General features: G+C 37.6%; 1 protein-coding gene across 1 annotated transcript in view; it reads left to right on the forward strand.

Annotated features, from left to right (window-relative positions):
* Window positions 1-14,947, forward strand: part of LOC107100591 (RNA polymerase II elongation factor ELL-like) — a 29,883-nt gene extending 14,936 nt beyond the window's left edge. Inside the window, exons 3-12 of the mRNA XM_015399133.1 lie at window positions 5,069-5,196; window positions 5,626-5,780; window positions 8,683-8,924; window positions 9,522-9,646; window positions 11,399-11,513; window positions 12,139-12,595; window positions 13,026-13,095; window positions 13,450-13,621; window positions 13,726-13,770; window positions 13,950-14,947. Coding sequence (XP_015254619.1) covers window positions 5,069-5,196; window positions 5,626-5,780; window positions 8,683-8,924; window positions 9,522-9,646; window positions 11,399-11,513; window positions 12,139-12,595; window positions 13,026-13,095; window positions 13,450-13,621; window positions 13,726-13,770; window positions 13,950-14,063 — 1,623 coding nt within the window. The 3' untranslated portion in view covers window positions 14,064-14,947. The remainder of the gene's footprint in view (window positions 1-5,068; window positions 5,197-5,625; window positions 5,781-8,682; window positions 8,925-9,521; window positions 9,647-11,398; window positions 11,514-12,138; window positions 12,596-13,025; window positions 13,096-13,449; window positions 13,622-13,725; window positions 13,771-13,949) is intronic.
* The last annotated feature ends 1,570 nt before the right edge of the window (window positions 14,948-16,517 follow it).

Raw genomic sequence — 16,517 nt, forward strand, 5'->3', positions numbered from 1 at the left:
GGATGCGAAAATATCACTCTTTTAAACATAAAGTTTTTGGGGGAGAAAAAATTTTTTTTTCGCTGCTCCTAAAAACCTGCAGGACTACTTTCGGCTTGACCAAAACTGGACGATAACTCTGCTCACAGGACGCTGCCAGGGGTAAGTCAGTATGATTGCATGCCGCTGGTGATGGGGATGCCATACAGATTCATGTCAAAAATACAGAACTATCGCTTTAAACAGTTCCAACCTAAAAAAAACAAAAAACAAAAAAACAATTACAACAATACATGTAAATGGTGTTCTATTAATACATACAATTTACATTGATTAATTATATGAACTTTGGAACATATGCACTGCAACATAGAACGCTTTAAAGATAAGTGGTCCAAAGGAAAAAGTGTAGAAATTATAGGAGTAGTTTATTTATTTAAGCAATAAAACTTTTTTGTAACAAAGGAGATAGAGATGTTGAAGTATAAATAAGAATAAACTTTAATTTCATGCTAAGAAAATTCATATTATCCGTTTGGGAAGTTCGTCTCATATACAGCCAGGTTATTTCTTTTCAGTCTCCTGAGAAAACTCTGGCTGATCTCTGACAGATCAAAAATGACTCTTACTGGTTCAGATTAGGGCTGCAACAATTAATCGGATTAATCGTGATTACTCGATTATTGAAATAATCGTTAACTAATTTAGTAATTGATTAATCGTTAACTGGAGTTTAGACTCTAAAACAGAAGTCTTCAACAGGGGGTCCCCTAGGGGTTCCACAGAGGTACTGCATGGGAGTCGTAAAAGTTTTGGTTGATTAGACTTTTCTTATATTCCCTCCTGCAATTTTTTTCCACTAATTGAAATGTCTTTAAATCCACATTAACATGAATTCAACACACTGTAGTAAACGGATAAATGGAGGATAAAGATGTCTTTCAGTCATCAATGCACTAGGGTTGTCACGATACCGATACTAAGGAAAATATTCGATACTCGCTACCATTTTCGATACCACAAGGATAAAAACTCCAAATTTCAACAGAAATATTTTGATTAATAATTAAAATACAATAAATAAATACAATAAACAATAAGAACAATATTTTGAGGTTGTTTGCTGTGCAGAGTATTACAAGTGTTACAAAAAAAGTGTTACAAAAAAAGTCTGAAACTGAAAAGTGCACAGAATTATTCAATCACAATGTTCAGAAAGTGCATTTTCCTATATTCTGCACTTTAGATAAATGACTGTTTAGGTGCCACTGGTGGTGGCACTGTATCGATACTTTTGAAAATTAGTATTGTATCCAGATACAACGTTTCAGTATCGATACTTTTTTAAGTATCGATATTTTTGACAACCCTACAATGCTCACATTCAGCGACACACAGGAGCTCTTTCTAGCTGGGCACCATTTCATTCACAACACCTGTCCCATCAACCAGGAATCAGAATCAGAAATACTTTAATAATCCCAGGCTGAAATTACTTTTGTTACATTACTCCATATCTAATAGAGTTACTATAGGAGCAGTTTCATATAACACAATTTCATACAATATATAATTAGGGGGTCCCCGCACCATCTCGCAATCAGTTATGGGGTCTTTGGCCTGGAAAACGTTGAAGACCCCTGCCCTAAAACATGCCTTTAGCTGACAAAGCGATCACTTAGAGCAGCAATTATACCAAAGTTGTAAAAATATGTAAACATTTTGCATTTATTAGGAAAATCTTTTTCGCCTGTCAATATGTCCTATCCAGATCTCCTCAAGTGGAAAAGTTTTGGTTTCACCTGATTAAATTTCACAAAAATTCTTCTTTCAAGAACATTGCTATCCTATAATTAATCAATTAATCGAAAACATGAATAAAAGATTGATCGATTTGCAAAATAATTGGTTAGTTGCAGCCTTAGTACAGATGAACACAGACTTCACTGAGGTTTTCATAAAACCTTTTGGGCAGCACCTGTGATCATGTGATCAGCTGGAGCGGCTCTACTTGTGGGATTCGGGAAACCACTGGGAACTAATGGGTTAAATGCCATATGGTTATGAAGCTTGGGAAGGAAGCTGTGAATAAAGTGGGGGTGACCTCTGAACAGTCTGACCCAAGTGACATTGATTAGAATTAGAATGTGAAGTGTGTACGGTGGCATGGATTGGGGTGACAGGCAAATCTAATGCATGGCTGGAGGGGGGACTCAAACCACTGCCATAAACTGAAAGAAGGGACATGGTGGCACTATTGCAATGCTAAACATTTCATCTTATCAGAGATCTTTTGTTCAGCTTTAACACCATTTATTAATTCTGCTTTAGTGATGTCTTTCATTTATGACTGCTTCTGCTTCCCCTAATGAACAGTCCTGGAGGAATAGCTCTCTTGTTCTCTCTGCTCATGTTTTTTGCTTGTTTTGGCTAAATGTTTCTAGGAAGGGCTTTTTTGTTTAACCACATCCTGTTAACAGCCAGACATAAATGGGTCAAAATTAATGGTCAGCTTTGTCTCAAGTGTCCTCGGCCTTGTGGGCTGCTTTGCGTTTTGTATTGACTCGGGTGGCCTTTCTGCACATGAGGGGGAAGCTCGAGGCAGATGGGGGCAGGGTGAATGGCATGCGTTGGGTTTTAGGAGAGGAGGAGGGGTGTTGAGGAGACGTGCTGTTCATTGGCTCCATGTTGCAAAGAAAAAAATGCTTATGGCTTTGCTGCATGACTGGGCATTTGTGACAGCCAAAGTCCTGCCTGTCACATCTGCTGGGAGCAGTGTGCTGTCAGCCACAAGGCTGGTAATCAATCACTCACGGGTAGTGGCTAAAGAGGCAGTTTCATTTAAACAAATGTAGGCTTTAGTGGAAATTTGTCCATAAATAGGGTGGAAGATTAAAAAAATGCTTTATCTGAATCTAGGACACATTATGGGCAAAAGTGGTAAACTGCCCATTTCATTGCTGAGACGCAGCTGCAGGGAGTGTAGAGGAAAGAAAATTCCCAGTTACGTTTTAAAGGTGGTGTTACCTGTAGGTTAATGACTTTCTATGTTGAACTATCCTTTCAGTAGAAGTAGGTTTTTGGGTCATTTTATATAACAGCTTTCTAACAGAGAGACTGTATGCCTTTGGCTTGTTTTTAAGGAGGAAGAAATGGACTGTCTGTAGCACGGAAAGTTAAAGCCTGAGTGAAAGAGCATTTCCCTTTGTTTTTTGTTATGTTTTGGCTATCAGACTGGATCTCCTTATGACTAGCTACAGGTCATTTTCTTTGACCTGGGAGGTGCTATGCAGCCCTAATGACTGGCACGCCTTGTGGATATTTCAATCATATTTATTGTAAGATGAAACATAACAAACCAGCAACTTCGCTGAGTAGTTTTGAAAAAAAAAGAGTTGTTATTTCGGTTTTCGCAGCATGTCTGAGATTACACTGTAAATGTTTAGCTGCTGGTAAGGAGAAATTAAATATGTCTATTACATAACACTGCGGAAAATAGTAATACCAGCAGATAAATTCAATCTTGTCAGCAAACACAAGCTGCTAAAGGTTAAATATTACCAAAATACTACTGCTAAAACAGCTAGCTTAGCTTTCCTCTAACATGCAGTGCTTTGAAAGATTATTCATATTCTCTGAACTCTTTCACATTTAGACCAAAGACAAAATTGAATGAATTCTATTGTAATTTAATGTGATAGGCAACCACAAAGTGATGGTTTAATTCAGAGGAAAATATAACTTTTTTTTTTATTTTGATTTAAAATACATACAAAACTAATATAAATCAAATTTTATCCCTAAAGGGAAAAATGGTGGTGGTACACTGAAAAAAAAGATCTAAAAATGAGTACTAATTACTTAAAAGAAGTGTATTTACCCTTAATTTGAGAAGGTAAATAAGGTGACCAGCCATGGAATGAGCATTTCTACCTTTAAAATAAAAATAATTAGATATTATGCACTCGAAATAAGAAACTTTAGTTTTATTTTTTTAAACGTAAATTGTCATATTCCTCTGTCAAAGTGTGTAACTTACCTAATTAAGTGAAGAAAAAATTAATTATTTTAACAAATATTGATAGATTTCAATTTTTTTGGGAGAAAAGGTGGCCAAAAGTGATGGTACAGGATAGATCTTGACACTTTTTCATTACTTTTTGGATGAACTTTTAAATTAGCTGTTTCTGGGGGGAAAATGGGGAAAATATGAACATCCACCATCTAACTGGTAAAGCTGGTTGACACTTACCAAAAGATGTAAAGCTTCAATTGCAATAAAACGTAGTAAAGTTAAAAAAGATATTCACTCATGAGGTACAAATATGCAATGCAGTATCAGGGCCAGGCTTGACATTTTTTATAGGTATGTTTAGAAAAAAAGTGGTAATATTATGAGGATAAAGTCATAAAATTACAAGAATAAAGTTGTTATATTAAGAGAATAAAGTCGTATCATTCCGAGAATAAAGTTGTAATATTACGAGAATAAAGTCAGAATATTATGAGAATAAAGTTGAAAAGTAAGTCATACCAGAGCCTGTTTCAGAAAGAAAGCTTCCAGCTCCGACCAGCATATGATGATCACCAGCATCACCACACAGTAACCCGAGTCCACTTTGACCTACTGCCCAATATGATGCTGGTGTGCTAAAAGATTTCCTTATTTGTCAAACCAGAGCCAAAGTATATGCTTCACATGATGCTCAACATTCCTCATTTTAGGGAAGAGTTGTCATGTTATTCTCTTAATATTAGGACTTTATTCTTGTAATGTTACGACTTCATTCTCCTAATTTTACGACTTTTTCTCATAACTTTTTGACTTTATTCTTGTTGTGACTTTATTCTCATAATATTCTGACTATTCTGGAAATAAAAAAATAAAAAATATCTAGCCTCATCATACAAAAGTCATTTAAAAAACATATTTCATTTTCCTTTCCACTTTCAAGTAATGAACTGCTTTGTTCAAAGCTCAAGGAAAAAGAATACGTTTTTTAGGGCACTGCAAAGGTATTCAAGCTTTCAGGAAATTTCCTAACAGCTTTGTACTCATACGTGTACTTTATGTTTTTGTCTTTGGCAGTACATAAAGATCCCAGCACCGACGGCCGAATCTCCAGATGGATTCCGAGTCTTCTCATTTTACCTTTCCAGTGACAGCAAAGACAAGCCTCAGTCCAGCTTTGACTGCATTCACCAGTTTATCTCAGGGTGAGCAGCACACAGAACTTTTTCCACTGTAGACCACAAATGGAATTCAAAGTAAACGTGGGGTCAGGCTGCAACTGCAGGGCTGGCCTCTCTCTTTAACCTCACTACAATGAACACAACGCCTGCCTGGTCACATTCAGATTTAATGATAACCTTAAGGGCTCTAAACTCCAAAGAACTTAAAGGTGTGACCAGTGAGAACAGAGAAGCAGTGTTTGTGGCTTCACAGGGTCAAAGCACTGCCAAGGAGATGACATTACTCACTTTAAGCCTCCAGAGATTAAAATCTGTTTTTATAGAGATAGGACATTGTACCTGATGTGGTCCTAGAAGCAGTTTTTAACATTAAGAAAAAGACAGAACTTATTTGGCAAATGTAAATAATGTTGAATGAGCTCCAGGACTTAAATACCTTTTTTGTATGTACAGGGAGGGCAGGGATCACCTGGAGAGCCAGGGTAGCATTCAAGACAAGATCACCGTTTGTGCCACAGACGACTCCTACCAGACCACACGGGAGCGCATGTCTCAGGTGGAGAAGGATATCTGGAGCCGCACAGCCATTGAGATCAAGCCAGGACCAAGTAAGATTTGGCCAAAATGAGCTTTAAGTTCCATAACTGCTTACAGCACTGAAGCGATTGTTCAGATTATTTATGTTTAAATTTAGGTTGTGTTAATGGCAGAATATAACTGTCTGGATGTGTTAATTTTAGTAAAAAATCAGATTTTTATTCAAAGGTTGAAACTAGCAGCTAGTCTAAGAGGGCCAAAGAGTAAAGCAGATTTCCACCATTACAAAACTAGTAGAGCTAGACACAGTTTATGAAAGGTTGTTTTGTGGTTAGGTCTGTCTTTTTATGGTGCAGTAATGTTATACTTCTCAGAAGAAAATGCACATACACTAAGTCGTGATTATAGGCAGCAGTATGAAAAATGTCCTCCATTTCCATAATTGTATGTGATTTAATGCTTGGAAAGGAAGACCTGCCAACTAAACTGGAGACATCCGTGAGATTGTTAATCTATGCCCAGTTATATTAACACATTATGTATAGACACTAGGCTTATACACGGGGCAGTGTTCAGGAAGAACTCTTTAAATTTTCCAATTTATTGTGAGCCACCCTGGGAATCTCAGCACTGACTTTAATGAAACTAAAACATCCCTCAAGCTGTTTTCTTTTAAAACTCTAGTTGCTTCATGTTTGAAATGTTGCACTACAGGTTATTTTAGTAAGAGCTGAAAACCTCCATTACCTGGTCCAAGATAACTGTTGATACATAACCTTGCTATAATTTATGAATCTTGTAGTCTGTTCAGTGGAAAGCCATTTCTTGGTAGCACAACGCTTGTGCATTTCGTCACACAATATTTAACGACTGATAAGTATTGAGATCTTATGTGATTGACAAATATGATGTAGCAGACAGTTTGAAGAGGAAGAAAATAAGATATGTTTTTTAGTTGTTGTTGTCTTCCTCTTATCTGGGACCGGGTCGTAGGGACAGCAGTCTCAGCAGACACTCCCATACTTTCCTCTCCCCCCACACCTCATCCAGCTGTGCTGGTGGAAGCTCAAGGTATTCCAAGGCCACCCAGGAGACATGTTCCCTTGAGCGTGTCCTGGGCCGTCCCCTGGGATGTCCGCTGGGCCTTCTACAAGTGGGATGTGCCTGGAACACCTTGCAGGGGAGGCATCCAGGTTGCTTATAAAACAGATGCCAGAGCTACTTAAGCTGACTCCTCTCTATGTGGAGGAGAAGCTACTCCACACTGAGCCTCTCCCGAATGGGTGAGCTCCTCGCCCTATCTCTAAGGGAGAGTCCAGCCAACCTGCAGAGAAAGCTCATTTCAGCCGCTTGTATCTTTTTCTGTCAGTCATGATTTAGATGGCCATAGGAGAGAGTAGGAACGTAGACCGACCAGTAAATCAAGAGCTTTGTACTTTTGCTCAGCTGTCCCTTCGCCACAACAGACCAGCGTCTACACTATATTTCCAGCTGCACTGATTCTGCTATTGATCTCCTGTTCCCTTCTCCGCTCACTCATGCACTGGATCCCAAGGTACTTAAACTCCTGCACTTAAGGCAGGCAGGAACTCTCCTCCAAGGGGGCAAGTCACCACTTCCTGCTACCACTGAAAACAGTCAGCAAAGCACTGCTTCCCTCTCCAGAGATGCCGGACGTTTAGCCAGAATCACTTTGAGGCCTACTGATACTCTGGTGCAGATGGTGGCACGGAAGGTGGGAGGTGACGATACATAACCCCCCCAAAAAAGCAGTATTGGCATCTAAATTTGGCCCAAAATTATTATTAGTACATATTGGGAATTGGTTAGACTAATGTCAAAATATCGGTTTTGGCATCAGACTTAAAAAACCTTCTTCAATAAATATTTACTTTTGTCTACTAATGTTCTTCACAGAACAGCTGTATGTGCATTAAAATTGAATGAGACACTGGACGACTCATATTTAGGTGTGTTGTTGGGGAGTATTGGCCTAGTGGTTACAGCAGTGCATTTTGCTCTGAGAAGGTTGCAAGTACCCGGTTCGATCCCCACAGCCTCCACTCTGGGTTCCTTAGCAAATCCCTTAACCCCACACTGCTCCCCGGGCGCCCAACAATGGCAGCCCACTGTTTCCCAAGGGGATGGGTTAAATGCAGAGGTAAATTTCTCCAACAACGTTCAATTTGTATTTTTATTATAGGTGACTTTAGAAGAAGATACGGAAGTTATAACATGAAAAATGTAAAAACGTTTGCAGAAAACTCAATTTTTTTTAAACATTTCAGACCTACCGTAATTAACTGTTGGATGTGTAAATAACATCTTTCAGTGTTAGCCTCTTATCTTTAAAACCTTCAAAAAATAATGTATGGATTATGGTTCTAATGAGATTAGAGTTATTATATATCTACCAGACATTACTTGGGTCCAGTTCAAATAAGTTCTTCACCAGGAACAATGCCTTCTCTGAGTTAACTGGTTTTCTTTACCAACTCTTGATACATATGATGAGCCCTTTCCTACTACCACACAATTGCACTGGTGCAACAGTCCTCCTGTTTTCTGCAGACAGAAAAAAAAGCATGAGCTTTCCACCATATTCTTTGCGTTCATGCATGGAACCTACTTATTCAAGCTGACTAATACAGGCTTATCAGCTGCACGTGCATAAAGCATACTATGTTAAAAGCAATAGATAAAATGACTAAGCATTTTCTCTGTCTTTCATGTGTGGGCTTGGCTTTGAAATTTTGTAAATCTCCCCTCAGGATAGGATTTGGAATGTTGGCTGTATTTTTACAGGATAATTTCACTGCCTGAGTCTCGTTATTAGATGGGTTTAAAGAATGCTGTTTTTGTTTAGCTTAGTGCAGTAATGACCTTAATTTAACAATTTGAGAATATTGGTGTAACCTATTGGCTCTAATCAAAGATACCTGTCTAACATCTCTGTGTCTACTTTAATTTTAGGTAAATGTGTGAAGGTGCAAAGGAAGCAGGGCCTGGTCTCTGGTTCCGACAGCAGTAACAAACACTCCCCCAGCAACAAAAGGACCCTGATCCCAAGCCCTCTGGCACATCGGCCCTTAAGGGATCGCATCATTCATCTCTTAGCCCTAAAGCCCTACAGGAAGCCTGACATGCTACTGTGGCTAGAGAGGGAGAGGGCCAGCCCAAAGGACAAAGCTGATCTGACCTCTGTACTAGAAGAGGTAAGTGACTGTTGGATTGATATACTTTATCTGAAATGTTAAATGTGACACAAAAAGCAGTTAAACTGCCTTTTCAGATCTGGCTTGAGACCAAAAAAAAAAATGTAAACAGCAACTATAGAAATCCCAATAAATATCACTTTTCTGATTATCAGTCATGCAATTAAAAATAAATCTCTCTAATATCATTAGGTCTATTTCTGGCATATTTTCTATGTTCACATTGTTTAAGAGTCCCGATGCAATCATCAGCTGGAGACTGTGCAGCCACTAGTTACTGTAATTAGGGCTGTGCTTTAATTAGTCCCCTTTGGATGTGAGAAGATTGTGTTTTGACAGGAGAGGCGTGAGGTCATTCAGGCTGGATTCTGAGTGATTGCAGAAAATGTTGGTTGAGATTAGTATGTTTGTATTAGTGGGATTAGTTTATGTACAAGTGATAAAGTTAGTACAACAGCAGTGTGTCAGAGGAGGGAAGCGGAATTTAGAATGGGGTTTGGTTTGTTTACAATTTCAGCTCAACTTGTTTCCTGCTATACTACTTTGTCCTTTCTCCTGTGGATTTATAACATATAAGGGGGATGTTGGTTTTTCTAGGTTGGTAAATTGAATCCTAAGGACAACAGCTACTCTCTGAAAGATGAGCTTTACAAACATGTCCAAAGAGACTGGCCTGGATATCTGGAAGAGGAGAAGCAGCTTATCCACAGGCTCCTTATCAGGTGGGAATTAAGCAATGCAAAATACAAATATTTATGAAAAAAAATGATAATAATAATAAATTCTATAATTAATCTTTTCTTGTTAACGTTTTCTTGTAAATGTCTTTAATAACAGTCATAACGCATGTGAGTTGTCATGTTTCTCTTTGAACACTACCTGAAAACTATGAATCTTAGCATAAAGGTATAAAACCATCTGCAAACATGGCTTTAATTGTAATAGGTCATTACAATTTTTTTGACCTTGTGCAGAACAGTTAGAGAAAATGCATGAATTGATCCACCGGTAATGCAAATGCATCCAAAAGTTTGAAATCGACGAAACTTTTAATATCAGACTAATGTAACCTGACTAATAAAAAGCAGTTGGTATTTAAGGAAGGGGAACTTCAAGGGTTAAAATCACTGCAGATAAAAAAGAAAACATCTTACTTTCCCCCCAAAATATTTTAATAATCCCAAAGATTTTGGAGAAAATATGAAACAACCAAAATAGCGTAATTCTTTGGTGGGTCTGCTATATCTGATGTAACACAGGTAGTTTCCTCCTTCAAAGGAGGTCCCATAAAATCATGAATGCAAAATACCTGTAGAAGCCCAATGAAAGTCTGAACCTGTGTTACTGACACACGACCTTAACCAGACTTTTAAAAGCCTGACGACCTTCATGTTGTCCTCGCTGGTAAATATTAGTGCAGTGAATCTTCCTATGGATTCTTATTTAAGTTTTTGTGATAGATTAGATAAATAAACTGCTTTTGCATTTGATAAAGTTTACTGTTTTTATGAAAATATGTTCAGTGATCCAAACATTTCAGCTTCACATAGAAACTAACACAGTATAAGAGAGTGATAACATTTTTACTGGGCTGTATTAGTGTCAGTGTGATGTTTATTTTTTTGTTTGTGTGCTGCTTTTAAATGAAGACTCCTTTGCAGTGTTGATTCTTTTAATAAAGACATCAAAGCAGTAGAAAATTCTTTATGCATTATCCTGCCAAATGGCAGGGCTTGTAAGGCTGAGCACTTTGGAAGGGATCTCTAAGAGCTTGCCAGAAAACATTGAAGCCATGTGCTTCAGTGACATTTTAGAAATACTGTATTCCTGCCAGTAAGTTGCAGCAGCCCCATTAAGTTTGAAATATTTTCAGTTGTTCTCATCCAAGTAATTTAAAATTTAAAAAACAAAATAAAATCATAAATATAAATAAAGCAGGGGTTAGAGATACCTCAAAATGCTTTTTTTCTGGTTAGTTTATCTGTTCAGCATTTTGTCCATCAGTTTATTCATTAGGTTTCTTTTTTTTTAAGTTTTATAAGCAGAGTTAGTCATTGCTGTTTAATTGATAAGAACATCGTTGTTACTGTCACTATAATTACGAAGGCAAGATCTCATTGCAGGGAGTGACTTTTGGTAATGGCTCTGGTTTAAGGAAGGAGGAGTATGAGGAAAATTACCAGAAAAATGTGTTTGGCAATGAAAAAGTTTAAATGTGCTGCTATTTTTCCTCCCAGGAGACTGTGTTGAGTCTCTGTGCACACCTCGTGCGTGTATTTTACTAAAAACACAGTTGCATACCTTCGCTGATTATTGATTCTATGGAAATACTTCTACTTCTGTATTTGCAAAGCTGTGGTTGCTCTTATTGTTTCACACAAATCTGCAATACCATGCTCCTCCTCTTTATGGATAATAAAATACTCTGGATTAACAGTCCAAGTAAAGGTGTTGTGTTTTAAATCTCTCCACAGGAAACTTCAGCCATTGCACAGCAACCAGTCAAGGAGTCCCCAGCCCAACCATTCATTGCACAAAACTCTTGGAGATTCTCCCTCACGGCTTAGTCCTGCCAAAAATCTCTCAGTGGTAATTAGTCATGTTGCAAGATTTCTGTTTATCATTTCTTAATTTCCTTACGACTTAGGAGGCATTTCCCTCTTAATTTGATGCTTTTATGTAAGCACAAAATATGGCTCTTACCAGAATCTGTTCCACATAGTGGGAAATACAAGTTCATGTTTATTTATAGCCCAGATCCAGGAAATGGAAAGATAAGTAATGTGATGTTCTGTTTTATGGAAATGTTTGGTTCCACAACTAGTCTTTATTGATAATGGGTGTTCACTGAGAAGTTGTTTTACCTTTAACACAGTTGATTAGATTGCATTTATTATTTTTACTTTGTTTAAAACGGCAATTTTTATCTAAATAGTGGCAAATGTCTAACTCACAATTTTCAGCACTATCAGTGTCTATTGTTATCAATACTATGTAGGTTGATATATAGGCTAAACTGGATTAACTTTGAGTTGGTTTTCTTCATAAATGTGACCAAACATTTCATGTTACTTCTTTTTTAGAGTTTCCTGATACTATAACATTTTCATTCTCTGAATTTTATTCAGCATGATGAAATTATTTATCCACATACTAAAAGCTTTGGAAGTTTGCTAATAAGCTTTAATTTATTTCTTTTTTCTCTCACCTCTAGAAACGCTCACTAGCTTTGGACCCTTCTAACACCCAAACCCCCAAAAAACAAAAGCTGTCAGAACACTGTCTGCCCTTGCAGTCACCTCCTCATGCGGACTGTAGCACCAATGGGGCTCATAACTCCTCCAATCACGAAACCTCTTGTGTGGCAACAAAAACCGAGCCCGACATAACCAATAATCGTCTTCAGGGAAACCCAGATGGTTTGTATTCGCCGCACAAACTCAGCACGTCGTCTACTGTTTCTAAACTGGAGGGGATGGAACCAGCTCCCACTTTACCCAGTCCCAAACCTCGACACAATGGCTCCTCTATATGCACTGAACAGCAGCTCACTAATGGCCAGCACAAAAAGAAAAGGTCCAAGAAACACAAAGACAAGGAGCGAGATCGATTAAAGCCAGACTGGATAGAAACTAGTCCAGACATGAAGCAGAACCAACAAAATCATAAAGGTGAGTTTTCAAGTTTTACCAGGTTATAATTTATGTCATGCTGTAAAGATAAAGGATAGAGTTGTGTATAAAGGCTGTTTAAACAAAGAGTTACGAGTTCAAGATTAAGTTCAATTATTTTTTTTTTCTTGAACCTAGAAATATAGAACAATTAAACTATATTTGATATAGTTAAATTCAAATCAGCAGTAAAGGCGCTGATTCTGTTGATGATTGACTGTAGAACAGCTGGGTGACCTATGGTCGAGCCTGTCAGCAGGCAGATTTACCTCCTGCTTTGCTTGGCTCATGTAACCGCTCGCCTTGGATTGGCTGTTATCAGACACACTGTTAAATAACAGTTAGCCCTGATATGATGGGCCTGTTGTCTGATTTGAATTAGTATGCAGAAATAACATTATTCCTCTATGTGAATGTGTGTTCTACGCAGCTCCAGATGATGGAGAACACAAAGCACCTGTTAATAAAACCTCAGCTGAAGAAGTGCCCGACTATTTCATGTAAGTTTACAAACATTTTTCTTGCATGAATTTATTTTTATGAATAAAACCTGACTCGACCTTTACTTCAGGAGTTGTAGCAGAGTAGTTTCAAATTTCACTTTTAACCTTTTATTTTTGAAAAGAAAAGTTTCCCCTAACAGTATGATTTAACTTTAACCCATTCAGATAAACATAGAAGGCGATATAAATATGAGGTCACTGAAAATAAGTCTGAAAACTAAACATCAGATGTCCTTGATTCATACATCTGGTCAACACACTATGCTGTTAACACAGTGACTTGACTGCCATCTAGTGGATGGACCTGACACATGCTTGTTTTCCAGAAACATATTTCCCTTTTCTTTTTAGAAAATACAAGACCGTAAGGACACTGGAGCAGCGGCAACAGTATCAAGATGACTTTTGTGCCGAGTATGACGAATATAGAGCCCTTCATGACCGGATTGGGGCCATCACTGAGATGTTTGTTCAGTTGGGCTCAAAGATCAACACCCTCACGCCGGGAACACAGGAGTACAAGGTACTTTCTGTGTTGGGAGCCTGCTGAAACTGCTCCATTAATAGAATAGCAAACAGAATGTGGCACACATACAGGGTAGTAACACTCTTCTTTTTTTTTTCCAGCTCATGGAGGACCAAATACTCCAAAAATATCGAAAATATAAGAAAGTAAGGATATTTGAAGTATTCTTAATCTTATTCACTCCTTTCAGGCCATGGTGCAATTCTTTTTTCATTAAAACTATGATTGTTAGGCTTTATAAAAGCTAAACCAAGCATCTATCTGCTGTAATGATCAAGAGTTTATGGATTTAATTCTTAATACAGACTTTTTTCCTTTGTTTTAGAAGTTTCCAGGGTATCGGGAAGAGAAGAAGCGGTGCGAGTACCTCCACAAAAAACTGTCCCATATCAAAGGCCTGATCACAGAATATGACCGTGCGCAGGGACTCGTCTCCTAGTGAAAGCTCTCTACCCTTGGTGGGTTCTATCAAAGTGGACCAAAAGACTCAAGGTGGACCCAAAGACTGTCCAGCAGGGTCTACAAGTTGCTGAAACACTTTCCTCTACAAAGTGTTAATGGGATGGAGGGTGTTAAGGTTCTCTGCCAAAAGTGGGCCAAGACCACCTACTCGTGATCAAATGTTACCCTTTAAAGTTCTGCTTTTTCAGCTGTTTATGACTGGAAATGCTTGTTTCTGCTCTGCTGTTAAACATGATGAATATAATGAAAAAGGCCAACAGATATGATCCTTCCTGCCTAACTACATCTTTTTTTTTTTTTTTATCTTATCTTTAAACTGGTTGAAACTTAAAGTATTGTATGTAGTGAAGTGATGGTACAATCAATCTTAGGGGTATAAAAATTCCACTGAAGTGTATATTTAAGAATATTTTTTGTGCGTTTTGCAGATAGAAAATATATTTAGGTGCATCAATTATTCATTTCTTACAAGAAGAAAGTTGTAAATGCACTGTAAGGATTTTTAAACTTTATAAACTGGCAGACTAATCATTTATAGAAATTATCCTGATTAAAATATGTCATTTATCCCAAAAAACTGCAGAACTGAAACCTGATCTGGTATTGATCACTAAACTGCATTTCCAATTGCTGCTGAGTCAAGAGTTGGAAACTTGCATATTTGAACTACAATCAAAAAGATTTGCCCGTTTGTGTTATGTCTTCGTCACAGAAATGCCACAAAATGACAGTACTGAGTACTACTTAGGGGGGCTACTGAAAAAAGACCCTTTTTTCACTTTAATCAGACTGTTACCATTAAATCCACCAGAGGTCGGTATCAACCCAAGTAATCCACACATACAAGGAATGAGGATGGAAGTCGATACCGGTACTTTAAAATGTGTTTGATAAAGCAGATCAGGAGATGCTTACTTTTTTTTTTTCTTTTCTTTTTTATGTCTAACCATTTTGTTGGTTAGTTACTGTACGGAGATCCCTGTTTTTCAGCAGAAAAGGTCTTCAAATTTTTATTTATGAGAAACTCTCCTGGACTCTTTCCATAAATTTTCATTTGGATTAAATTTGGTCGACAGACGGGGCCAATCAAACAGCTTTATTCTCTTTTTCTTCAGTTGACCAGTAAGTCCAGAAAGAATCCATAGCAAGAACACCTTATTTTCTGTTTTTATGGAGGAACGCTACCTGCTAATTCCAGTTTTTTTCTAACCCTTTCTGAAATGTGCCTGTAACGAGTGCCACTTCTACAGCTCTTTAGAGGCATCTTTGGCAAGTAGAAACCTTTCTGTAGACCTTTGGCTAGGATCAAACTGTGAAGGACATCATTTTCCTTTGATAAATGGTACCACTTCTCTCAACTTTCACTTTTCTCCTGCACTTGATAATCTTTGTGTCGTCCCTACTACATAACTTAATTCTGGGTCTAAAAATCTTTCATTTGATTTGTATGGGTCACTTGGGTAGCTACTGACATGGTGCAGTTCATGTGGTCTGTGATGAAAATCTGATTTACAGAATATTTACTAAAAAAAACAACTTTGTAATGTTTAGTACTTATTTCCCTAACTGTATAATTACTGGATTTCACATAGTTTGTTTCACACAAATGTAGCCTACAGTACCATTAACTGCCTTGTTTTTATGAAAAGATTACCAGTGTACACAATTCTTGGTTATTTGGACAACAGGTTTACTTCTATGGGGGGAAAAAAATGCTGTTCACACTGTACAGTAGGTGATCATTTCATTGTATTACTGTTAAGGGCCTGACTAGGTTTAATGTGAGGCTTGGAAAAGCAGAATACAAACTTGTTTTAGCATTATATTAGGTGTTATTAAGACAAAGGTGTCTAATGTGTGTCAATTAGGGAACCACAAGAGGTTGTTTTGGTCGATTTCTCTCTTAATCCACATTTTTTGGCTTCAGCTGGATCTAAAGACCAATGAGAACACAAAAAGGTGCACATGAAGATTTAAGATGCTCGGATGCCACAACTTGTATCTTAGAAGATTTAAGTTTTATAGGCAGTTGCATCTCAGTAGCAGTACTCACACCTGTTGTCTTAAAAGTGTCTCATATTAGACAGAGTTATTTACCTTGACATGCACTGCTTCGCATATATCAGACATTTCCAACCCTCCTGGTTTGTCCTGCTTAGTTCTGCTCTCAGATCATTTCTATAAATGGCTGTTAGTCCAATTGTAGTTTTAAGTAACTGGTAGGTGGTTTAGAGGTTGTCAATTGGTTTCTGTTTTGTTTGTTTTTTTGCTGTTGGTTTGTGCCATTTACTTATGTCTTAATTTTTTCATCATTTGTTGTCTTAGTGTCTGTGTGATAATCATAAACTGGGAAAAGAAATAGTCTTACCTGCCATGTCTTTTAGAGACAGCCATAAAAAAGGAAGAATACCTGCAGGGTTTTAAATAAGAC

This window comes from Cyprinodon variegatus, unplaced genomic scaffold (assembly GCF_000732505.1).
Source record: "Cyprinodon variegatus isolate N-32 unplaced genomic scaffold, C_variegatus-1.0 Scaffold990, whole genome shotgun sequence".
Lineage (NCBI taxonomy): Eukaryota > Metazoa > Chordata > Actinopteri > Cyprinodontiformes > Cyprinodontidae > Cyprinodon > Cyprinodon variegatus.